General features: G+C 42.4%; 1 protein-coding gene across 5 annotated transcripts; it reads left to right on the forward strand.

Annotated features, from left to right (window-relative positions):
• The first annotated feature begins 229 nt into the window (after positions 1–229).
• On the forward strand, positions 230–26,191 carry LOC117041883 (protein SSUH2 homolog). 5 transcript variants are annotated; one of them, XM_033141163.1, is made up of 14 exons: positions 245–320; positions 2,435–2,493; positions 4,110–4,424; positions 7,106–7,207; positions 8,113–8,194; positions 9,127–9,256; positions 12,619–12,679; positions 14,594–14,718; positions 17,345–17,407; positions 17,903–17,991; positions 18,407–18,499; positions 20,354–20,459; positions 22,235–22,348; positions 24,804–26,191. In XM_033141163.1, exons 4-14 carry the CDS (start codon positions 7,159–7,161, stop codon positions 24,942–24,944), a joined length of 1,053 nt encoding a protein of 350 aa, XP_032997054.1. In that variant the 5' UTR covers positions 245–320; positions 2,435–2,493; positions 4,110–4,424; positions 7,106–7,158; the 3' UTR covers positions 24,945–26,191. The 5 variants fall into 5 exon arrangements, with proteins under 5 accessions (XP_032997051.1, XP_032997054.1, XP_032997055.1 ...); XM_033141160.1 differs by lacking the exon at positions 4,110–4,424 and having other exon boundaries at positions 230–320; XM_033141164.1 differs by lacking the exons at positions 2,435–2,493; positions 4,110–4,424.
• Positions 26,192–26,211: the final 20 nt, after the last annotated feature.

The raw sequence follows: 26,211 nt of genomic DNA on the forward strand, positions 1-26,211 counted from the left end.
TTTGATCCTGAATCTTCTAGGGTTTGCTATGCCAGCGAGAAAGAGGAACTGCCATTACGCAATCAACATCCTGCTTAAAGAAAGTACAATCCAGCCCCCCCCCCCGCTTCTTCTTCAGCGTTATGTAGCAATTGAGCAGTGAGCTGCAATTTGACAGGGGTTGTGCACATGTGTCCTTGTAAACTTCCGACAAACATACCAACTTTTGCAGAAAGAGAGGCCTTCTGGGAAGCAGGAACTCTCTCTCTCTCTCTCTCTCCTACCCAGCAAAACAACAACAGCTGCCTTTCAGTAGCAATGGAGAAAGACCTGCTTATGGGGTGAGTTGTTATTTAACACAAACCATTTTGTTTTACTAAATAAAGCCATATGTGATACATTTTTTTAAAAAAATAATGTTGAAGACAAATCTGACAGTAACGGCAACAGATGAGGAGGTAAAGAGGACTCATCATTTCCAGTACATTAGTTGGCACTGATAAAATACAATTCACAGTGTATTTCTTAATAGAGTTGCAAGTGGAACCCTATGCCAGATTTTTCATCCCCCCCCCCCATATGCTGGAAATGCTTTTGTTTCCCGGTATGACAGTCTGTTCTGTTCTATTTTCTGTCGATTTGTTTTGTTTTTTCATCATCATCTGTTACATAGGGCAGAGCAAATCAGTGGGAACTGAAATAAAATACTACAGTCTGGAGTCATCCTGTTCAGGAATCCAAACACTCCAGACACCCCTTTCCTTTTTTCTGTCCCTTCCAACCCTCCTCCTCAAGTCAGTGTTCTGTGGCCACTGAGCATGCTCAGTCAGTCCTTACTGGACTGGGAGGGTGTTTCCTCGCTGGAGATTTTTTTTTTTGTACGTTCAGCCAGCTGATACCTCTCCCTCATTTGTGTAGATGGTGTGATTTTGGCTACATAAGAACCACATTTTTGAGGGATTTGTGATCATTGGTGGTATATATGATAGTATTCAAGCTAGGAATAAGGCTTTCAATTTCTCTTCTCGTCAAGGGAACTTTTTAGTTAACTCAAATATTCAGTAGTGGGTCAGATAAGCAGCAGGTGAATTGGGCAACATGCTCCTATACTTAGACGGCAGGTGGGGGAATGTTGTGGCTGAATGACCCTCCATACAAAAAAAATAAATCACCTATATGCAGAGAACTAGATGTCAGACAGAAGGGTTCTAGCCTAGCCTTCTCTCTTAGGCTCCAACTGTAGCCTACTATATACAGTGGCACCTCAGGTTACATACACTTCAGGTTACAAACTCCGCTAACCCAGAAATAACGCTTCAGGTTAAGAACTTTGATTCAGGATGAGAACAAAAATTGTGCTCTGGCGGTGCAGTGGCAGTGGGAGGTCCCATTAGCTAAAGTGGTGCTTCAGGTTAAGAGTAGTTTCAGGTTAAGAATGGACCTCCAGAACGAATTAAGTTCTTAACCCGAGGTACCACTGTATTGAAAACAGTATCATAGTACTTTAAGCAGCCATGGCTCCCCTCAAAGAATCCTGGGAACTGTAGTTTGCTACAGGTTGTTGGGAGTTGAGAGTTTTTAGGAGACCCCCCCCCCATTCCCCTCATCGTGCTACGATTCCCTGAGCTTCCTGAAAAGTGGGGTCGGCTGTTAAACTGCTCTGGAAATTGTAGTTCTGCCTGGTAGCCCTAACCCCCAGCCTCTGCCCTTGATTGTAACATCTGCACGGGAGACGGTCTGGGTATTCATATACAGCCAAACCTTGGTTGCCGAATGTAATCCGTTCCGGAAGTCCGTTAGGCTTCCAAAACATTCGACAACTGAGGCGCAGCTTCCGATTGGCTGCAAGAGCTTCTTGCACTCAAGCGGAAGCCGTGTCGGACGTTCAGCTTCCGAAAAGCATTCGGAAACCGGAACACTTACTTCCGGGGTTTCGGCGTCCAGGAGCCGAAACATACGATCATGGAGGCGTCCGGGAACCAAGGTTTGACTGTACCTGAATGTATGTTGACTCCAGCAGAATCCAGATCACACCTTCAGGGTGCAGGTGCGCAGGCTTCTGGGTAGAAGTTGTGATCTCTGTGAAAAGGTTGGGCTGGGTGTGGGGATAGGGCTACAGATGAAACTCTGTCTCCCCCCAGCCCCCCCCCCCCCAGCTCTCTACCCAGGTTGACCATCTGCACAGGCTCAGGAAGTCGGTAATGGTTTGTGGTACAATAAGCAATTGTGTTTCTTCACTGTGGAAAAATCCATGCCTCCTTATCTGTACATTCAAGGCATACAGCGCCGCCAGTCACAAGACAGGAATATCCCAAATGTGCCCTGTCAGTCTGGCATGCTTAACTGCCCTACCTTATAGCCTTGGGGAACAGCTGACTGTCACTTTGAGTCAGGAAGATCCGACTCTTTCAAAAGAAGTTAAGCGACGTTCTTTTGTTTTCCTTCTTTCAAACAGAGACGGAAATTGTGCAAGTTATGGAAGTGACGGTGTCCTCTCCCCAAGGATTGCACAAGGTAAGGCAAACCTAGAGTTGGCCAGCCCTAGGCTGAGATAAGATCTGAACACAGTTTCCAAGTAAAATCTGCAAGGCGGGCAGGGTATTTGCAGTCTCCGGGTTGTTTGTTGTGCAAAACAGAGAGAAGACGCTGGCGGCAGTGCAGCTGACACACGTACACATTGCATAGGAAAATCACTGAACTTTGTTTGACTTGGGGCACAAGTGGCTGTGAATGGTTGCTGGTGCTTGTTTAATTTCCCCAGGATTTCAGAGAGGGGGAATTCCCTTCCTTCACTGGAGATGCCTGGGACTGAATCTGGAATATTCATGCGAAATCTACTACAGAACAATAGCCCAAATATATCAAAATAATTTTTTAAAAATCATATTATTAATTTCATTTATATTGTTCTATAATGTTAGTCGGCACTTTTCAGAACAACTTCCTCCTTCCAGCATCTCCCCCTCCATCACTTTCTATGCCTCTCTCCTAGATTTTGTTTTCCTCATCCGCAGACCTGACAAAATATCAGTGATAGAAATGGCACCCCAACAAACACAAAAGCTCCAATATTGCTTAATTAGATTTGGCTGTTGTTGTTTATTTTACTGTTGCTGCCAAATATTATTTTCTAAAAATACAAAAACATTGAATCCATATATACTATATGCGCTGAGCATATTAGTGCAACTTGGTTTGTTTGTTGGACTAACTACAGCTAGAATATGCTACACTTTTCTGAGTTTGGATACAATGTGTGCATATACACCATACATTTAAAATACATGACCTCAAGGATCCTAGAAAATGTAGTTTGCCCCTCATGGAGCTAAAACTCTTAACACTCTTAACAAACTACAATTCTCAGTATTTTGGGGTGTGTGTGCGTGTGATTTAAATCTGCTTTAAATGTATAGTGTGCGTGCTGCCAATGAGAAACAGCAGTGCAGTATATTCAAAATGGAAAGTAGACATTTTCAATCTTGCTCCCTAATGCACCATGAGGGGGGAAGGTTCACTACAACACATTCTTGTAGCAGAAAACCATAGTTTCTAGTCATATGTGCATCGGGACAGACTTTTCCTGTGAAAATCTGACAATTTAAGCACATTCCCTCTGAGAGTTGAAATACATCCATACCTTCAAAATGAGATTCTCACCGTTTTGTCTGTCTGCTCTCAGAACAAAATACTTGGATGCATGTGCTATTGCAGAAATGCCCCCTGTTTCCTGTGGATGATGAACAGAAAGCTCCACCTATATTTGCTCAAGCACATCATCTAATGCTCTAACCACGTGTGTTGTGAAATGCCACATACTTAATCGGTTCTCCTTCAGAAAGTTCCACTGACACATTCCTCCTCAAGCGTTGCACCTTACAAAACTGTTAAAAGGAGTGCTGCTCAAATATTTACTCATCCTATGTCGCTACGAAAAATACTTCGGCCATAGCAGCAATCGGCCTACTCAAACTCTCTGGACTAATGCCTTAGGCTTCTTTGGAAACAGAGTTTCATTCGAGGAATCTTCCATGCGCAGAACAGAGCATTTGAGAGGCAGCTGGAACAGAAAAGGCATGTCTGGTATGTGAGACAGAGGAGCTTAAATACAAACATCTTCTTTTCTTTAGGAATTGTTTAGAGCAAAATTCAGCAGTGGTATCTAGCGTGCTGGAGCTAGACTTCAGAGTTGTTCTGGAGTGCTGCTGGTAAACGGTTCCGCACAAATAGGGTGGGAGACTCAGAACTGATTAAGACTGGACTCTGAAGTCAAAGAAAGGAAACGAAACGAAACTGAGAGAGCTGGGGATATTCACCCAGCACTCCTTCTAGCAACAGCAGCCTGTGCAAAACCAAAAAAAAGGAATGTACTAACTGGTGTGAACTAGACAGGCACTGAAATAAAGGAAAGAAGCATCAATTCCATAACACAGCCAGGAGCTTATGTAAGTAAGAATAACATTCTCTAGCATGCTTCCTTTTCTTCTGTATGTTTTGAGGTTCACAAATAAGTCTCTCTCTCCCCATCCCCCTATAGAGGCCTTGAAAAAGTAAGTCAAATCTGGTGTTTCTGTATGTAAACTGTGTGTGAGAAAGAGGGGAGGGAGAGATTTTATCTACTAACAACACAATCCTTTACTGTATGCCTACTCAGGAATAAGTCTCGTTCAGTTCAGTGGGGCTTGATGCCAAGTAAGTGTGCATATGATTGCATGTTATGTGTTCGGCATAAGCTGTCTGACTAAATTGGAATCATGCTCTTTTCAAGTAGATGCCTTTGATTCAGGGAGCTGACAGTATGTTCCATTTGATTGAAACAGAAAATCTTCACCTCATACCAATATTATTTTCCAAAAATGAGTGGTGGTCGGACTTACGCATCAAATGAAACAACTGCCTCTGACTTCATTTTAGCCTCTCCCATTCTGCTCCAGTGTGTGTTCTATGGACTATCTAATCAATATCTATCTTCCGATCAATCACTTGATTGTTCAGCACAGGAATTTAATAACTGTATTCACAGTCAGGATCAATCCAGTATACTGTTACCTAGGGCCTTTCCCCCCCGGGGGAACTCATGGGAACTCAGTTCTGGCACCTCTTAGGTGGGTGCCATTGCCATTCTAAGAGAAAGAGGGAGGTGTTCATGGTGAATTCCAGCACCTCTTTTTCTAGAAAAATAGCACTGTTGTTACCTGTGGTTGGTGTTCAAAGGGATTGCAGGCTTTCCCAAGACTGCATGATTTAAGAAAGTGTATGGTGTTGAACAAAGTTTAGTAATTGACTTGGCAGGCTCTATTTTTTCATTGTTCCATTTCAATAGCACTGGCCATTTAAAATAATTCTAATAGGGTCCCCCCCCCTGAAACTTTTCATCCTCACAAGTTAGGTGATTATTCTTCTCCATTTTACAAACTGGGAATTTACAGATAAAAGGGGATTTTCTTGTAGCTGGTTGATTTGGCAGTCCATTTTCGAGATCCAAGTCCAACACATCACCTGTTGGAAAACACTGGACTTACAAAGCCAGCAGTAATCATCTTTGCACTGTGTCTAGCACATGCACTTAAGAAAGGAGACGAGTTCTTGAAATGTTGGGCCCTACAGATGATATTTTACAGGTGCATTCAGGATGATTTGTGCTCATGATGCTATTGGGGTGGTCACACACACGCCTGTATTCAAGCTGATTTTTGCCTTCAAAATTTTCAGGACAGTCTCATGGTATGAATAACAATCCATGCACGGTCAGTAGCTTCCAGCAAAGATTCCAAAACTTTCAACACCAGAAATATTTCATGGCAACGTGCCAAGCTGAAGTTGCTTATTCATGAGGCAGCCATTCCCACATACAGTGGTACCTCGGGTTACATACGCTTCAGGTTACATACTCCGCTAACCCAGAAATAATGCTTCAGGTTAATAACTTTGCTTCAGGATAAGAACAGAAATCATGCTATGGTGGCACAGCGGCAGCGGGAGGCCCCATTAGCTAAAGTGGTGCTTCTGGTTAAGAACAGTTTCAGGTTAAGAATGGACCTCCGGAACGAATTAAGTACGTAACCAGAGGTACCACTGTACTTCCTGTTGATGCTTTGTGTGTGTGTGTGTGTGTGTGTGTGTGGAACTGAACACAGGTTAAGCGCGGCAATCAGAGCCTGAGCATGAAAAATGCAAGAGCAATAGTGCGGTGCTGGCATGGAGCCATAATGCAAATAGCCCACTCTCTTTTGCTGCTTGGCTTGCGTCAGGAGCGTAAAGAAGAAGCTTTGTGGCTGGCTGAGCCTATTTGGGTTTTGTTTTGCAGTAAGGGGAGGTGTGTGTGAGTGAGTGTGTATCGGGGGGGGGGGTACAGAAGCAACTGAGGAGTGGGGAACAGGTAGATCTTTCCCGCCACCTCTCCCTCCTCCGTACCCTCCAGCATCTTTGCCCAGCTGCCGGTTGCAGTGAGGGAGGCATCAAAAACTGGATTTCTTGCTGCAGGCAAAGGAGAGAGAAGAGCAGCAGCACATCTGCCACCGATGGTGGACTGTGTGCAAATGAGCAGGTGGCATGTTGAAAATAAAAGGAAGGAAGGTGGATCATCAGGATGGCAATAACAATTTGAAAGGAACCAAAGGAAGCTGGTGCACACTCCATGAAGTGGAAGTACTGAAGAACATTTATGTAATGGGGGGTGGAGGAGAAGATGCCTAGTACCAAACCATCACAAACCCAGACTTTGGAACTCCTTCCCTAGAGAAGCTAGACTGGCTCCCTCCTTGCTGAAGACGCCTTTGTGCTAATGGGCTTTTGGGAACTGAGTGCTTTTAGTGAATGGGCTGGTGCCATGCTGTTTTTACTGTAATTATTTGTATTGGAGATACAGATATAGATAGCAATGTTTAATTATTTTAATGATGTTTTTTTCCTATGTTTTCGGCAGTTCTTATTTTTATCTCTAAGGTGGCTCGAGTCCTGTCACAGAAAAAGCCAGGGTATAAATAAATAAGTAAATAAGTAAATAACAATAACAACAACAACAATAATAATAATAACTTGTTGATGCATACACTTGCAAAGTGAAACCCATCTGGAGGAACCTTCTGTGAATTACCCAGTTCTGTACCATCTTTCTGTGTTGTAGGTGCATCTTGTAATTCATCTCTTTGGGAAGGAGCTTCTGCCCCTCTTTGTGAGATGATGGACAACAGCCCTGTGAATGAAAAGGAAACTGCTGCAGATGCTGGTGAGTTGACATTTACATGAGTCCAAGCTATTAGAGGCTTCCTTTTTTAAAAAAATGGGAGTCTTGTCCAAATGGAGAGAACAAAAAGGAACACAAACTTTGGCCAAAGAAAAGAAAAGTGCAAGTGGACAATAAGAGATACTAAAAAAAGAATTTGAGGACTATATTGCTAAAAAATATCAAGGCCGACAAAAAAAGTAATTATTTAAATATATTAGCAAGAGACCATCAAGGGAGATGGTTAGACCCGTGGATGACAAGGGAATCAAAGGAATGCCAAAGGAGAATAAGGAGATTGCGGAGAAGCTGAATTAAGTATTTGCACCTGTCTTCGCAATGGAAGATATAGGGCAAATCCCAGTGCCTGAATTAACTTTTGCAGGAGAGGAGTCTGAGGAACTGAGGCTGATAGTGGTGATGAGAGAGGAAGTTCTAGGCCTAATAAACAAAATGAGAACTGACAAATCACCAGGCCTGCCCTCACAATCAATATATTTAGGAGCAAAACAACCAAAAGCTAGTTTTAAAAATATTGTTTACAATTGCTGACAGAAGACAAAGGGGATGATGGCATCCTCTCGGGGCACTGTCTGCTCCAGTAGTGTTCTGTGGTCCATCTTGAATCATTATCTCCTTAACACCACCCTACTCCTGAAGTTGCTTTATTGGAAGCCAGCACAGAAAAAGCACTGCCACCAACTGTGCCTTGGAAAGCAATGGCACATGCTGGGCTGGGCAGCGGGCACTGATATTACTGGACAGGCAAATTCTCATGAAAAAAACACAGTCTTTCCAAGCTACTTCAAACTTTTAAGGTAATAACCAGCACCTCAAGTTGCACATAGGAAACAAATTAATTGGAAAGGACAGACTTTACAAATATATCTTTTTTTATTCTATTGCAGAGAACAGGTCCAGTTCTGATATACCTGCTCATATGTCCTGTGAAGAATATGAGGGACTCCCTCCATATCTAAAAGAGGGAAAGTAAGACATTTCTTTAATCGTTGTTTCTGGGTGTTGTTTTTGCTTGCACCAAGAAGATAAAGTTACTAGTGATTGTTAAAACTATTGGGTGGAATCTTGGCCGGAAAAGACGTGGGGAGCTTCAGCCAACCAGTGTAGACCAGAGGTAGCCAATGTTGTGCTTCTAGATTTTGTCGGACTACAACTCTGACCATTAGCCCATACTAATTGGTGCTGATGGGAATTGTAGTTTAACAACACCTGAAAGGCACCTCTGGTGTAAAGGTAAAGGAGCCCTGGACAGTTAAGTCCAGTCAAAGGCAACTATGGGGTTGTGGTGCTCATCTCGCTTTCAGGCCGAGGGAGCCAGTGTTTGTCCACAGACAGCTTTCTGGGTCATGTGGCCACCACGACTAAACTGCTTCTGGCACAACAGGACACCATGACGGAAGCCAGAGTGCACGGAGATGCCGTTTACCTTCCCGCCGCAGCGATACCTATTTATCTACTTGCACTGGCATGCTTTTGAACTGCTAGGTTGGCAAGAGCTGGGACATAGCAATGGAAGCTCACCCCGTCAGGGGGATTTGAACTGCTGTCCTTCTGATCGGCAAGCCCAAGAAGGACAATACATAGCTAGATAGACCAATGGCCTCACAGCAATCACTATTGAAAAGGGTTGACTGTGTGTTACCACCTTGATGTTGCTATTATTTTTACCTGCCCTTCACCCTAAGGTCCGAGGGTGGGTTGACAAAATTAAAACACAATATTATAAACACAGCGTACAATCGCGGAAATAAGGTGGGCCCCAAAATACACATCCTAAGTGTCCAAAGCAGCCCTTGAAGTTGTCCCAATTTTGTTAGCACACAGGCTTTTTTAAGGCTATAAATTCCAAGGGTATCTAGCAAGTACTACAAACTGAAACATGTCTTGATTTCCTTTCCCAGTGTCCTCTTTGCTTCTGAGCAAGATGTTAAAGAAGCCTTCCTACAGTACGCAGCCAGTAAGCGTTGCTATAGCACTGCCCCTGCAAAGCAAATGAAAGTCCAGAATCTCACTCCTCTCAACATATACAGAGTATGTACCGTAGAAGTATAAAGCAAAGTGACCGTTCCTGAAAATCAGGCTTTGTGAGCTTTGAGCCAGAGGTTTAGCTCAGCTACTCTCGGGCTTTTCCCTAGGAGCCACTCAGGTCAAGATAACTGAACGTTCAGGTTCCCCAACATCACACCACTTTGCATTTCCCCGTGTTTTCAGTATGCCCCATGACTGTCAGGTATAGGAAATATTCTTGGAAAAAAGCAGGTATCTTTTCAGTTGGGAACCAACAGTTAATTCTTAAAGAGGGATTTGCTGGCATGAGAAGTCTATGCAATGGCTGTGTTCTAGCTAACTGTTGGAGAAGTTTGTCTCTGAATGCCAGTTCCTGGGAACAAGTGGGGAGAAGAGAGCTGTTGCACTCAGCTCCTGTTTTTGGGCTTCCCATAAGCATCTGGCTGACTACGATGAGAAGAAGATGCTGGACTAGGTGGGGCATTAGCCTAATCTGGCAGGTCTCTTCTTGTGTTCTTCTGCATTCTTAAAAACCTTTACTCTTCATTGTGAAAATGCCAGAGTATGCATATAAGAGTCAGTGGTGGTGCAAGAGTTATTTCCAAAAGATGTGGTTATTACTTTAAAAACAAAAACAAAAAACAGAGCCACTCTTTTGACTTAGTTGTTATGTTGAAATTAAACCTAATTCTGAGAACGAAGATGGGCCATTCCATTGTCATGGGTGGGACACTTGGACCATGTTTTTTGGTATTCACACATGTGTAACAATGTAAATATACATAAAAAATTAACAACCAAAATTTAAACTATGTTCTTAATAAGATACTGAACATTTTACTATTTTTTATTATTTTTATAGATATTTTTGACAATTTTTATTAAATGTTAAAGTATTGTCACGGGTGGGACAAAAAAAGGACATGGAGCTTGAGATAAGTTTGATTTATGGAAAAACTCTGTGAGTTGGGAGGTGAATCAATGATAAACTCAGCATATCTGTTTAAATCAATGTTTATTGGTTACAACTATGCAATCAGAAATTAAGTTTAAGAAATTTAACGATACAAAATTAAGGAAAAAATGCTGTCACGGGTGGGACAATCATCAGAAAACTTTTAACTTGAACACTTCTGTGAAGACCACGTGGGTGGACTTTTCAAAAGAAGGTCCACAAACTAAACTTCTTTTGTCTTTAGCTTTAAAAAAATGGTTAGACTGCACGTTTGGAATCTTCCTCACTAAAGTCCAGCACTCATCTCGCATTCTTATCAGGCTCATTTTTCATGGAATGGCCCAGATGTAAGTAGTATCTAAATCTAGAAAGGTGTCAGAGTGGCAACTCAGGAGAGCCAAGGCACGTTTCTTTAAATCCCTTCTCCTTAATTCTGCGGGTACAAGCTACAGTTGCACAGTATGTTAATGGTTTGCTTTCTGGTGTAGGGACCCAAGTTTGGCATGTCAATTTGAGGTGGGACTTGGCATGGATGAATTCTGTCAGTTTTTATTTCTGTCCGTCTCTCATTCTTCCAAACTTAAATTCAGTTTGCCACATTCCCATATTAGTTTGGAATTTATTTATTTATTTTAAAAAAGAATTTCCTCGTGGAAATTCACCAGCATTTTGCCTAATTATACCTATTTCTGTAAGCCATTTTGCCTAAAACAATGCTTTTTTTAAAAAATGTATGTTATTTCACCTATATATACATTTTTAAATGCACACTTTCTTGTTGCGTATGCATTTTTTTTGTACACATTTTTTGTGTTGGAGAACTGCATTGCAAAATTTGGAGAATTTCAAAGAATAGTTCCATTTTTGTTTCTGGGAGTGCAGGTTAGGTAGGTTGTGTTAAAATGAGAACCGAAAAAGATCACATTTCTTTCCATCTCTAGGGAGGGACTGGAGAGGGACAACAGCTTAGCAGCAAAAGGTCCCAAGATTAATCCCTGGCATCTCCAGTAAAACAAGATCAAGTAGCAGGTAGCCTAGAATTCAATATTTGCAAATCCCTATAGAAAATGAACTGATCGCACCTTTCGTGTGGAATGGAATTTCTCTTATCTATTCTTCAAATGTTGTAGCACAGTTCTTGTCAGCTTAATATGCATGTATACAGAATTAACTCTCACTAACTTCTGCAAGACTTACTTGCAAGTCACCATATATAAGATTGCCGCCTAAATGCATCAAAATATATTATTTAAATGCATAGTTTTTTTTGAGGAGATAAATATTTTGAAATGCAGTATGCATTTAAATATATCTATGTACACTAAGGAAAAATGCATATTTGGGGGGAAATTCTTTTTAATAATAAATAAATAAATAAATAAATAAATAAATGGAATAGAATAGAATAGAATAGAATAGAATAGAATAGAATAGTGGAATAGAAGAGGATTATGGGTAAAAGGTGATAGGTACCAGAAATAGATAGCTTCATCCATTCCTAGCTGCAAGTAGGCAGCTTGGGCTAAGACTAGGTGGACAATATGCCTCTTTCAATCTGTGGATGCTTTGAGGCGTTATTTCACAAAGTCTGGGGCTTAGGCTCAGTGCTGAAAATAGATTCTGCCTGTGAGCATTTGTGCAATTTAAGTATAGGGCAAGCACCATCTATAGACCTTTCCCCCCTTTTGCCAAAATATAAAATAGTCATGAGTTTGGCTGTGTGAACTGCTGTGTGTGTAGGCTTCGACCAGATAACTGAATGGGTAGTGAGAGAATTTAGCAAAAGAACCTTAATGTTCATGCATGGTTGGAAATCTCTCCATGCTGCCTTGGGTAGGTGACACCTTTCAGCTAGTGAAGAGAAACACTTGTTGCTATTTGAATCCAAAGAGAAGAGTTGAGAGTTTGAAGCTGAAGTGTGCTGGACTGGAGAAAACTCAGGAACTTGAGGGCCTCCATACTATTGTTTTCTGGGAATCCGATGCAGAATGAGTATTTTTATAGGACCCTTTCTGCTTCTATAGACACTTTTTCCCTTTTCTTTTTCAAATTACTTCTCATACAAAATGGTTGTGGTTAAAGGATGAGCTGTGGGTCGACAAGGCAAAGCTCAATAATTTACACCGCCGCTCTTAATTCCAGATGTGTGAGGGGTGGTTGTAGTTATTTAACGGCGAAGGAAAGTATTTGCACAAACTCAGAAGTTGGGCTAATCTCTTCATGTACTCTAGGGCTGAATCTTTAAATATATGAAGAACAGAGCTGCTGCTGTACCCCGTTGAGCTCTGGCTAAGATCAATCGAGAAACCAGCTCTCCATGCGACACTTCTCATTTGCAGGTTTTGTTTCTTAGAAAGAACCATTTCAAGTCCACTTCTACATACCCTTATGTTATAATTTTGATAGGGTTTTTTTCCCCTCCTGTCCTCAGTATCGTCTGGAGACTTTCACTGAAATGAGAGACACACATGTGGCCAGTGAGCTTTATGATGGTGAGTCACACATGAATAAGAACATAGTTAGGCCAAGCTTTCTCCTCTCAGAGCAATTGCCACCTCGGATCTTTCCAGCTACCAAACAGGGCCAGATCGAGTTTGGCCAGATCGAGTTTTCTTCTCTCAGAGAGATTGGCGCCTCATACTTTTCCAGCTTCCAAATTAAGCTTCCTTCTCTGATAGTTTGTTACTGTGCACCTTTCCAGCTACCAAATGAAGAGGGGCATCATGATTAGCATATTGAAGTACCGGTAACTGGAAAGACCTGTGCTCAAATTTCCCTCAGTTCATGTAGGTGAACATGGGCCCATTGTTCTTTTACCACACATCTTCCAATTTAGAAAACATGTTTCTCTTTTCTTTCTATTTCCAGCAGCAGTTGTGAGGTGGTGGGCAGTTGCTGACAGGAGTCATATTTCCTCATATACAACTAGTTAGAATGAAATTAGCTTACTTTGAGCTCAGGGTGTGAGAGATTTAGACATCCTTTCAGGAAAAGAAAGACTGCTCATATTCCTCTTTGGAGGGGAGCAACTTATTTAATGCAGCAGAAGAATAATTAACATTGTACTATCTCATGCTGTTCAGACGAGACTGGAAAGTACAGGCTCCTTAGTTCCTATGGTGATTCTTGAACTCTTTATAGGTTTCCCACAGAACCGGACTTCCGATTCAGCCATTCTCTGCTCTCTAAAGACAGAGAAGGAAACGGTACCCGACTGTGCAGTCCAAAGGCACTTCTCAAAATACTTCTCAAAATATTTATTTAATTATTTGGTTATAATTTTTAATTTAAACCCTGCTTTTCTACACATAGGCAGTGTGTTGTTACAACAACGATAGTAAGGATATGATAAAAACACTGATTGTATTTTTTTTTTTTAAAAAAAAAGCTGATAAAAATAGCTGATAAAACCAATCAAGTGTGAAAGCAGTCATCACTAAACGTCAAATGCATAATAAAAAGAGCATTTAAAAATAATAATCGTATTGGGACAAGAGAATAGGGACTTTTGGGTTACCTTTCATACAGCTCTATTATTTGGAGCTGTTGACTCAAATACCTGAAGGCAACTCAGTCCCTTCACTACATTCCTCTGCCTTAATTTCTTCAGAGGAGGAAGTTCCTCGGTGGAAGTTTGTTATATGGCAATGAGAGGGAGTGCCTTTTTGTGGTAGTACCACACTCCCCATAGGAGTACCACTGGTGTCAATATTGCAATCCTTCAGGTGCCAGATTAAAACCTATGCTTTTTAAAATTTTGCACTGGTGGTTATGAGTCTGCTCTGCTATTGCTGTTGCTATAATATGTTTATATTGTATTTGTTTTATTGTACTGTCTTGTTTTGTTTTATGCCTCTGTATACCATTCTGGTATCTGTATAGATCAGCCTTCCCCTTTTTGTTGCCCTCCAGATGTTTCGGATTCCAACTTCCATCATCCCTTACCATCAGCTGTGCTATCTAGGGTTGATAGGAACTGGAGTCCAACAAGATCTGGAGGGTACAAGGTTGGGAGACGCTAGCATACATGAAAAGTGGGTTTAAAGGTGTTGTTCAGCTATGACATCCATTGGCTCCAGCAAGCTTTGATGGTGGTCAAGGATGATTGGTGTTGTAGTTCATCAACATCTGGAGGGCACCATGTTGGTTTCTCCTGCTCTAGGGCCCCTCAAGGGAGAAAACCATAATATTTACTGGTCCTACTGTATTGCTCTGCTGAAAAACATTTAACCAGCACCGATGATTCAGGGAAAGCTGCTGTTCTGGTTGAAGAATCCCAGAATATCTACCCACTTTGAGACAAACATTAGTAATGGCATGTCATTTGTCAAACCTGTCATTTTGCCATTGAAGGTGGGGTAGGTACATCATGCTTACTAATTTTATGGTGGGTTCTGTTCTTCCAGGTGGATTTGTAGACTCCTTTGTTGTTGGAACACCACCTCCCCCATGGGATATAACAGTGGACGAACCTCCTTTGTTTACGGACTGTGAAATGCATATTCCAGTGCCCCATTCGTACTCAGTAGAGGTAAGAAAACAACAAGCCATTGGCTGCTCTACACAGGAGGTCAGGAGGGGTTCACAGTGCAACCCTTTGTATGTCTCCTCAGAAGTAAGACCCACCGTGTTCAATAGGGCTTATTTCTGTGAGTCTCCCTAAAAGGCAGGCAGCAGATAGAACCAGATGAAGAAGAATGCATAGTATTATGGCCTTGTTGACATTTTGCACCAGGGGAGACCTGAGCCGTTTCTGCACCGGAGGTGAAATGTCCTGCGATGTGAGGGTGCAAATTCTGAGGCCTTCTCCCTGAGTGCTTGTAGAGTCTCCCCTGCTTGGCAGGGGGCATCCTTTTCAGATCCCGACTCCCACCCAAGCAGTGGTGCTTCCCATCAGCTCCTCCCTTCAGGAGACAGGAGGGGAGGTGTTCCACAGAGCTTTCCCACTGTCTCTCTCTGCCCCTAGAGGCTGGGGGAACCAGTGATGAAGCTGGGCAGCAGAACAGGAGTGATCCCCCTTGCGGGGTGACGCCTGAGGTGGCTGCCTCATCCTGCCTCATGGGCAGGCTGGCTCGGCTTTCTGCCTTGCTGGTTCTTCAAGACTAAAGCCATGTTTGCAATCAGTGGTTGAACTGAACTCAGGTTTCCTGATCTATTCACCTTGAACTGATGGGTCAGGGCCCACTACTGGGTCAGAACTTTCTGAAATTACAGCAGCACCGTAGAAAATATATCATAAAAAGTAAAATAGAATTGAGAAGTAGGTCTGCAAATGTATGTTTGGACCTAAGTGAGTCCTGGGTCTGAAAAGCTTGTAATGGTTATTGTACAAAAGGGCACTTTGGTGAATGAAGTAGTAGTACCTATCCTTGGTTAAGCAGCATGTGAAGGAAAGAGCATCTTCTAGGGCATCATCCCATCTTGAAGCATAATGACAGGTGATGTGTTGCTGTTGCTCCTATTGAAATTCAAAGTGCTTTTTGCTTAATTTTGCACATGTAGCACCCCTTCTGAAAACCAGTTACTTTAAATACTCTGAAACAAACAGTGTCCTCCAGTCTTGCAGTTTATGATCTTGGCAGAGAGCATTGTTTTTACTGTGAGATAATATATTAGTGGAGAAAGTTTTTTTTGGTTTTTTTAATGTATGGGGATTTGGCAGGGAGTGTTTTGTTTTGTTTTTTGTTTTTGCTTTATATAGTCTGGTGTATGTATTTCATTTCAAATGGGCAAGTTGCCATGAAAAACTGATTTGTATTCACCCAGAAGAACAAAGCATGGATATTTTTTACACAGGGTGTGTGGTTTCTTTTAAAACGGGCACAACCCTCCCCAAAAGAACTATTTAGATGGTTTCTCCATGCTAAAATCCAGTATTCTAGTGGGCTGTAAGTCCAACCAGTGGCGTAGCGAGGGTGGGGTGCCCCCGGTTCCAGCCTGGGGTGGGTGACACTCTGCGCCACCCCCACCCCCTGTGAGTGTGACTCCCAAGCCGCTGCCTGGCAGCCCTTCCACGCGAGCAGCCGCCGCACAGAAGGGGTGCCGGGCAGCAGCTTGGGAGTCCAGGTGGACTGCGCATGTCTGCAGCAGACTGCGCATGTGTGGGCATGCGCAGTCTGCCCAGGCTGTTGCGGACATGCACGGTCCACCCGGACTCCCAAGCCGCCGCCCGGCACCCCTTTTCCATCCCTTCTGTATGGCGGTGGCTCGGGAGTCGCACTCGCAGGTTGTGTGTGGCCGGGCGGCGGCTTGGGAGTCCGGACGGACTGCGCATGTCTGCCCGGGCTGTGCTCTGTGACATCATGATGCATACGCTATGGAGCGAGGCCCCGCCCCCGGGGGGTGCCGCTTGGCTTGCCACCCCCGGCAGTCAAGCGGCTCGCCACGCCTCTGTGTCCAACTGAAATCAATGTATCTTAAGTTTGTGCTGAAGTGCAAATCTACCATTTAATTTCAATGGAAAGTAAGTGAGTGCTTAATAACATTATGTGAATGACACCTTATGCCTCACTTCAACAGGTTTCTCCATGCTGAGGAAACTGGAAATCTTTGAGCACTTGATTCAATATGAACCATGTCCTGCCACTCTCCTTGCTCCTAACAATTGCTTTTATTATAGCATTGCTGGTCCATGTCATTTCTTTTAACGTGGAAAGTGGAAACCAAAGGTTTATCAAGAAACAGAAGTGCCAGATTTAAGTGAGAACAGACTACTGCAATCTGCTTTGGTGGAAGGATTTGTTTCTCCCCCTTTTATTACACCTTTAAATAAAGCCACTTATAGGATGTCTTGCTAAAATGAGATCATAACATTGAACACGTTGACTGTAGTTTAGGGATTTCTGTCATAAAAAGAGAAAATATTTTGGGTTGATTCAAGCATAGACTTTCCCATAGACAGTAGAATATATACATATATGGTTATAGAGGGAGACGACTCCTCCCTGTCTGCTTTCCCCACACTTCTGCATTGCAGACGTTTCGTTTTGCTGTTTTGTTTTACTTACCGTATGTACTGATTTTTTTTATCCTGTGTTTTATTCTGTGAGCCACCCTGAGATCATATGATGAAGGGCAGCTTAAATGAATGGATAAATAAGTTCCCCAAATCATTTTCAAACAGTTCAGTTATACTTCATTCCTTGCTTTGATTTCAGAACTGTCCAAACTGCAAAGGACGTGGTGAAACTATGTGTCAGCCCTGTAAAGGAACTGGCAAGGTATTGTATGATGGAAACATAGCCGAATTCTTTTCTGAAATTTCTGGGGGTTTTCTTGCAATTAATATTTACTTTCGATTCAAAACGTAAAAGAACTGTTTTTTATTTAAATTATATGAATAATGTGTTTGCTGAAAACCACAGGACAGGAGAGTTTTCTCGTGCTCAGGTCTTGCTTTTGGGCTTCCCAAAGGCATCTGGTTTTCCACTCTGAGAACAGGATGCTGAATTAGATGGACCACTGGTCTGATACAGTAGGCTCTTCTTAGGCAACATCCCCAGCTTGGAGAGAGTAGAACCCTGAACAGGAGCGCTCACTGGAGGATGCACTGCAACATTTTGTTGCAGGCACACTTGTTGGATTCTGTTTGTAGGTAAAATCACAACCTCCTTAACATGGCAAATGTGCACTCAACTCCCCAAATGGAAAGAGCGAGTTTCAAAGACGTATACACACATGCATGCCTGATTATTTTGTTTTGTCCTTTAATGTAGAAAAAGTGTTCGGCTTGTGGTGGGACTGGGCAGAGTTCACAGGAGGATAGCAATATCTGCTCGTGGTGCGCAGGTTCAGGAAAGAATCGGTAAGTGAATACGTGGTAAGTTACGCCACTTGTAGTAAGTTGCATGGCAGGAGCTAAGTGAGTTGGCCCACCCCCACCCCCCAGTGTTTCAGCATGGGGAATTTGTCATCAATTCTGGTTTATTTATTTTATGGGCCATACAGTGTTCTCAGCACTCTCTGCCTCATCCACCTCCCCTGTGATCATCTGTATCAACGTGCTCATTTTACAGCAGCGACACTGAAACCAGAAAACCATACTGAAAATCTTAGTGTTGGACCATAGTAACAATGAAATTGTTTAAAACTATTCAACTTAGAAAAAATTTAACCATATGCAGAGTAAAGAATTATATTGCTTCTAAATGTTAAGTATGTGGACATTTCCCATTTCCCATTTTTTTTGGCGTCTGTTTCTCCACCTTCCTCTTCCACAGTTGCTTCAATTGCCGTGGCAATGGCTGGCTGAAGTGTTACCGTTGCAATGGGAGTGGTATCTTGCTATTTCATACTGAACTTACGATAACTTGGTAAGTTGAAAAGCCAAAGGAAGAAGAGTTCCATGACCGTGTGCTCTTGGTACATCCCATGAACATTTTCGGGTGATCCCTTGGCCTGGTATTAGCAGAGATCATCACCGAGTACTAGGAATCTAGACAGCGGCTTTATATGGAATCTGGCCATTACTCTATCTAGTTCAGTATCGTCTGCATTGACAGGCAGTGGCTCTCCAGGGTTTCAAACAGAGGTCTCTCCTTGAGATACCAGGGATTGATCCTGATGCCTTCTGCATGCAAGGCAGCTGCACTACCACAGACCCATAGCTTTTGCTATATTAAGCATTATGCTAGGAATGCTAGTGTACATCAATAGAGAACATCAATTGACACTTCTTTCCTTTTTTCATTATGCAAACTGCTGGACTTGAAATCAAAGAAAGTTACTAGACTATTTTGTTATTTTTTTTTCTTACTAGGCTTTTTAAAATTGCCAAGTGGGCTTGCATAGAAGGGACGGATCTCTCCATCGCTAGCCCACCAGCCCACTTGGTTTCCCCACTGGTCTTCCTCTACAGCCAGCAGGGAAGGAAAGTGGGCTGGTAGATGAGGAACAGGGAGCTCCATCCATCTTCTGCTGGACCCACAATATTTCCTTGTTGGCCATGGAGCAAGATGCTTCACTTTATCCTCAGCCAGCGTTAAAACCAAGTGGGCTGGAGAGTCAGGATGATCCGTCCCTACTTCAGCTCACTCACCTGCAGGCCCTGTCAGAATTCCAGAGAGGCCCAGGACACTTTCAGGGCCCCAAACCATAATAAAAACACTAGTTCTTATTGTGGCTTTTTTCAAATAATCAGCTGAGCTGAGAGGACATGTTTATCAATGGTCTAATCTTGTGCTGTGAGAACCTCTTCTCTCACACACATATATATTACATACACACACACACACACACACATATATATATAATGTAATAATGTATATGTATATGTGTGTGTGTGTGTGTATGTGTGTATGTAAAAGCGGAAATAATAATTTTATAATTGATTTTATTAAGCTCCTAAACATGACAAAATCTACATCAGTTAACAATTTTGTGTTTTTTTCCAAATCACAATTCATATTTGCTTATATTTGCTGCTCTGAGCTGAGTGTGCCACATTATGGTCTGAGGCGCTTAAAAACAAGTTGTGCATCAAATGCCCAAAAATAGGGTTGCCAAAATTGTTGAGTTCCCCCCCCCCCCGGATGTCTGGTTCTGGACATATGGCAGCCCTACCAAAAAATTAACTAATTTCTAAATCTGATGCTCTTTTTGTGTTTAAGGCCCAGGGAAAATGGCCCTCATGCTACCATCTTCTGATTGGCCCTGCTCACTTGCATCTAATTTCTTGTCTCGAGACCAGACAAATAGTTAAATACGAGGCTATTCTAGTGGTCCATGATTTTTTCCCCATAGCAATGCTAGTAGGGTGAACAAAAAGACCTCCAACTGACTGAGCAACCAAGTCACACACAGACCAGTCTCTCCCCTCTGCCACTCTCATCTCACCTCATAAATCACTGGAGCCAAAATTCCTTGCTAAGCAAAACACATTTTCCGAGTCATCCAAAAACAATGTGGGAAATTGTGGTATCAGGATACAAGCGAAGCCTTCATTCAGATTGCAGTTATACACAATTAACTAAGTTTCACTGAAATCCATCAGGCTTACTTTGGGAAGACATGCAGGTTTGCAGTGTAAATTTATCTTTTCAGTGCTGTCTGGGAGCTGGGTTGTTGTGAGGTCAGCACCCTTACACTTTGCCCAGCCTACTTTGTCCTTGAATGTGTGCCTGAAAAAGAAAGTAAATGTGTCTTCTTCGTTTCTGTTTTCTCAACAGGAAGAACAATGTTTTAGAACATGTAGCAGACAAGAATTCTGGCCTCCCAATTCACCATTTGCAAGAAGTGACTGGGAAGGAAATTGTTAGTGATGAAGGTTCCTTGGTAAACCACATTCAACCAAATAGCCTGGGGACATGTGTGCTGTTTTTCTTTTGTGGGGTGATATACTCGGGATGGGGGACAAATTCAATTCAGTTCACATTGAAACTTATCAAATTCACACGTTCTGAAACAATCTGTGAACCAAAACACAGCCTTCCTTCAAAACCTTCTCTTCTCTAAATGTTGCAGTGCCTTTCTATAGTCACATAATGGATGTGCTATAGTGCATATACTTAACATAGGGATGCGGGTGGTGTTGTGGTCTAAACTACTGAGCTTCTTGGGCTTGCTGACTGGAAGGTCAGCAGTTCGAATCCCTGCGATGTTCGAAAGCATATCAGTGCGAGTAGCTGCGGCGGGAAGGTAAACGGCGTTTCCGTGCACTCTGGTTTCCGTTGTGCCAGAAGCGGTTTAGCCATGCTGGCCACATGATCCAGAAAACTGTCTGTGGACGAACGCCAGCTCCCTCAGCCTGAAAGCGAGATGAGCGCCGCAACTCCATACATACTCGCCTTTGACTGGACTTTTACCATACTAAACATAATGCATATACTAAACAATATTTGGAAGTTAGGTCATTCAAGTTATGGAAACACTTTAAATAGGAGCTTAAATACAAGCTCCAGGTAAGCAGTTAAATGTCTGTTTATCAAAACTATAAGGTGAGAAGGATTTTTCTTTAATAGGAAATATTGATGGGAATTTCCTATGTTGATATATATATATATATATATTGTTATCCTATGCAAAGGAAGAGTATTTGGGTTGGTTTTGGTGTTTATATGCCCTATACTCAGGGGTTTTTTTCCAGCCGGAACTTGCCGGAACTTGGTTCCAGCGCCTCTCGGGTGGATTCTGGCAGCTCTCATGTGGGTGCCGTTGCCATTCTAAAAGTACAAAGGAGGTGTTCATGGCCATCTCAGTTCTACTATATGCAGATGACGTGGTACTCCTATCCCAAACAAAAGTGGGCCTAAAAAGATTGATGAGGGCAATCACAGGATACTGCCAGAAAGAACAACTGACTGTGAATTTGAGAGCTATATTGAAAGGGAATTTTCAGTGTGCGTTTTCCTTGGCTCACAATGGCAGGAGAAGCAGCATCTGTTAAATTCCCCACTTATACAGAAGTATTTGGTGCAGAAAAATCAGTGGCGGATTTGGGTATGATGGTGCCCTGTACACCACCAAAATTTGTCCCCCTCCATCCTCGCACTGCCTTCCCAAAGGCAGGGAAGCAAGTCACTGGGCTTTGAGATGGAAGCACAAGGGGTTGTCAGGGTCCTAGAGCCCTCCTACCTCCTTCCCAAAGCTGGGAAAGCACTAACTAGGCTTTGGGAAGGAGACAGGAAGATTCTAGGACCCTATCAGAGTCCAACGCCACCTTCCCAAAGCCAAGCCACTCGGGCTTTCAGATGGTGCCCCCTCAGCTCAGCACCCAGTGTGTGTGCACTGCTAGCACAGCCCTAAATCCGGCCTGCTTCTATACTGTATTCCATGCGGACAAGCAAGGAGCATTAAAGAGCCCAAGGACATACTTGGGCCAATAATAAAAATTCAAGGGAGGTGCAAAGCAGGGTCTGTGAGGGGTGTGGCACTGGGAAGAGCCCCATGGGTCAGACAGAGAGGCCCTGAGGACTGACTTTTGACCCCTGGACCCGAGGTTCCCCGTCTCTGTCCCAAAACAACCATGCAACCATTTTTTTGGTTGCTCTCGGGAGTTTAATAATATTTTGCAAATGTGAATATAGCAGTGTATTTTATTTGTTCTCTAGGTATTTCCCATAGTTGATTTCCCAGAGCCATCAATTGAGGACTATTCCCGAGCATTAATTGCGCAACACAGTATGCAGTTTACCTCAGAAGGATTGCACAGAGTCCTGAGGCAGGTAGGTGGGAAATGGAACCAATGGATACCTGTAATAAAGGATTAGGGCTTGTTTGGCATAACTTCTTCTTATTCTTTTTCTTCTACTATGCCATTATTATTTATTAAATGTCTTACCCACCCTTCACCAGCAGGGGATACAACAATTTAAAAATCAGAATAAGAAATGGTTAAAACGAATTACAGTCGTAGGTATAGAGTGGGTCTTGAAAACACATGTTGTTGTTGTTGTTCAGTCGTTCAGTCGTGTCCGACTCTTCGTGACCTCATGGACCAGAGCACGCCAGGCACGCCTATCCTTCACTGCCTCCCGCAGTTTGGCCAAACTCATGTTAGTAGCTTCGAGAACACTGTCCAACCATCTCATCCTCTGTCGTCCCCTTCTCCTTGTGCCCGCCATCTTTCCCAACAACAGGATCTTTGAAAACACATGTACCATGTGTCAAAGACCAGGGTGAAGAGGTGAATCTTCAGCATGCACCAGAAGCTATGCAGTGAAGGTGCGAGATACACCTCTGTGAGGAGGGAATTCCACAGCCTAGGAGCTGCCACACAGAATGCCCTCTCCCAGGTCACACACCCTCACTGAACTTCTGAGGGAGAGAGGCAGACTCTTAGAGAGGCAGACTCTCAACAATATTTTTGCTGGTTATACCAGGGCCCAATCCTTTTTAGGAAAGTTAAAAGGGAAGTTCTATGCTGGTGAACTGTATGGTGACTGCAAACAGGGAACTGTTTTGGTTTTTTTTTATCCTCTGCCTTTGTAAAACAAAAAAGGGGAAAGGAAAGGAAGGGACCTGTGAGAACCAATAGGCAGATGTTCCGAAACAAAAGGAAATAGTTTCTCACATAATGCTTTTCTGAAATCCCTTCCTCGTGATGCATGTGTCAATAAGGTCAAAATTTTATAACCTTGAACAATAGGCTTGTCAGTGAATGTAATTTCATGTGAAGTCATATGAGTCTTAACTCATCACCACAAGCTAGGGGATGAACAATGGAGCCATTCAATAACTATTCCACAGCGTACTGGAACTATGGGTATTTCAGTGTTACACAAGTGATGACCCTTCAAACTGAATTGAACCCATGAGCCTGAATATCAGATAGTTCGCCATGGGTTTTGCTGTCTGTGTGGAATGCTCAACTCTTGGCTATTTTGAGATGCAGGATGCTAAAGTGAACCAGATGAATAATCTCTTACTTGGCACGGGAGATATCAAGTATTTTCTTCCTTTAGCAAACAAAGGGGAACTGTTTGTGGGTCAACACATTGGTGTCTTGTGGGAGCTCTTCTTTATTTTTTTTTATTATTATAAGATTTTTTATTATTTTCCAATAGAACAAAGAGAAAACACTACATAAGCATAAACACCATAAACACACAATACACGATAAACAATAAACAAAATAAAAACAATAACAGTAACAACAAACAAAGAAAAACCTATACATACCTTAACCAACACCTATCTTTGTACTTTTCTTATTTCTAACTTCTCTGTTAGGGGACTTCCCCTGTTCCCTCCACTGCCTTCAAAATCATATATGCATTTTAGGTAACTTTATATCTTTTTCCATTAACATTTACCATATCTCTTAATACTCTTTAGATTCACTTAGTCCAATATAAATCATAACTTAAACTCAATATCTTAAAATACTCTTTAACAATTAAATCATTCACAACTAAAATATCTTCTGAACAATTTTATCTGACATTAACCTGCTAAAGCCGATTCTTCTGATTAGTTCTGCTCAAATATTCAATTTTACACATTTAAGTAAATAATCCTTAAATTTCTTCCAATCCTGCGACACCTTCTCCTCCCTCTGGTCACGGATTCTAGCGGTCAGTTCAGCGAGTTCCATATAGTCCATTAACTTCATCTGCCATTCTTCCACTGTTGGAGTCTCTTCACCCTTCCAGGTTCTTGCCAATAAAATTCTAGCCGCTGTCGTGGCATACATAAAAAATACTCTATCCTGACTGGGTATCTCTTCATTGGTCATGCTCAAAAGAAATGCCTCTGGTTTCTTACTAAAGGTAATTTTCATTACCTTTTTAGGGAGCTCTTCTTTAAAGACAGAAAGGCAGGGAGTAAAAGTTCTTCTAAACTGCTCAGGGCTGGCAAAGACATTTTGCTGCCTGAAGCAAAGGACAAGATGGAACATCCTCCCTATTCAATGTGTAGAACCAATTGTACTGGCAGCTGAATCTTACTACAAAACCAGAAATGGGATGGCATCCTCCACAGCATTTGAAGTAGCAAGCTAATTTAGGAGGCCGAGAACAGGCCATGTGGCATACAAAGCTGTGGCTTTTAACACAGGGGGATGCCTGGTGTTCAGGGGTGCTTAGAAGGAGCAGCCAGGGGGCTGCTACCACCGTTGCTCAGCATCTGCCACCTCTTTGGAACAGGTGTTTCAGTAAATTATATATCTCTTTTTTTCAGAAACAAACAGTTGAGTTGGTGCCACTCACAAAGGTTGACTATGAATGGAAAGAGAGAGTCTATTCCTTCTACATCTTTGGCAATGAGAATAAAGTATATACCAAAGACTATCCAGCAAAGTGCTGCTGCTCCATCCTGTGACACGAGGACAGTTTTGGCGGCATTCAGTAACACAGCTGCTCCCTGTTATTTGTTCTTCGCGGCAACTTGCAGATTTTTTTATTTTCTGTTTGCTGAAGGACATTTTCTGTATGATATTTAGGGATTCAGCCATAGTTCAGCACGTTCGAAGTTGTTTGTTGGTGCTATTCCTGTACACCGGACATTTGTCTCTAATACATGGCTGCATTGGCTGTGCTTTTCAATTAGGGAGATGAAGGAAACTATTTGCTCTAATGCACCTTGAGACATTATACCAAAGAGGATTCAATGCATTTGCTTTCTTGTAGTTGTGCATTAGGATGCCTCAAGCTAAGCATCCTGTAAACTTCTTGTGGAAGTATAAGCAGTTCAGAATGAAATATATTCCAACACTGGGCATCATATTGTATGAATCTATGCAGTGATTTGCGTTCCTCCTCTTAACTAAGAAGGTAAGGTAATGGACAGATTTTTCACGTGTCTCCTATACTAGAACAAATCCCCTCTCCCTGCCATTTCAGCATCTGATTGTACAAGTGCCACATTTAGCAAGGTCTACAGCAAGGTCAGAGCAGCTGTGGCCCACCAGGCATTTGTTGTTGTTGTTGTTCAGCTTGCTTGGGAGTGATCCAGAAGCTCCTCAAGGACCACAGATTCTCCGTTCCTGATCTGAAGGATCATAGCTGTAGCCGCCATATAGCATGCTCTGATGTTATTGTAAACATAGAATTCAACGAGAAAATGTTTTGGAAACTGAGTCTTAGCTGTGATCAAATGCCCCAATACCTGGTGCTCAACAACATCTGTGTTTAAGTACCAGTATTAAGGCAACTAACATCTATTATGTAATTCTACCTGAAGAAATATCAGGATCACCCCAGAGAAGAATTAGTGTAAGTCTGCAAGATGAGTTAATTATATCATTGTGATACTTTTTTTTTAAATTTAAGAACACGTCTTAAGTGGTGGAATACATTTACAGTAAGCAGCCCTTTGGATTTCGTTGCTGTTTTTAAATTAACTTACATCATTGCATAGAAAATGATTAAGTACAAAACTGATCAGATTTGCTGGAATTTTGCTACAGGGGAATAATGAGCAAGTCTCCTAATGGTGGGTTTTCCCTCTGTCCTGCACAAAATCATGTGGTATAGCAGTCAGAATGCTGGACTTAGTCCAAGGAAACCCACGTTGAAATTTCCACTGAACCATGATGCTCATTGGTTCACAATGGGTTAATTACTAAGGGGAGGGGGAAACTATTATA

The sequence above is a fragment of the Lacerta agilis genome, chromosome 2 (assembly GCF_009819535.1).
Source record: "Lacerta agilis isolate rLacAgi1 chromosome 2, rLacAgi1.pri, whole genome shotgun sequence".
In the NCBI taxonomy this organism is placed as follows: domain Eukaryota; kingdom Metazoa; phylum Chordata; class Lepidosauria; order Squamata; family Lacertidae; genus Lacerta; species Lacerta agilis.

Coding starts and splice junctions, on each gene's coding strand:
- LOC117041883 (XM_033141160.1), top strand. CDS start 298: ATGGAGAAAGACCTGCTTATGGG. Junction 18,500..20,353: donor ACTGAACTTACGATAACTTG/GTAAGTTGAAAA, acceptor TTTTCTCAACAG/GAAGAACAATGTTTTAGAAC. Junction 22,349..24,803: donor TGCACAGAGTCCTGAGGCAG/GTAGGTGGGAAA, acceptor TCTTTTTTTCAG/AAACAAACAGTTGAGTTGGT.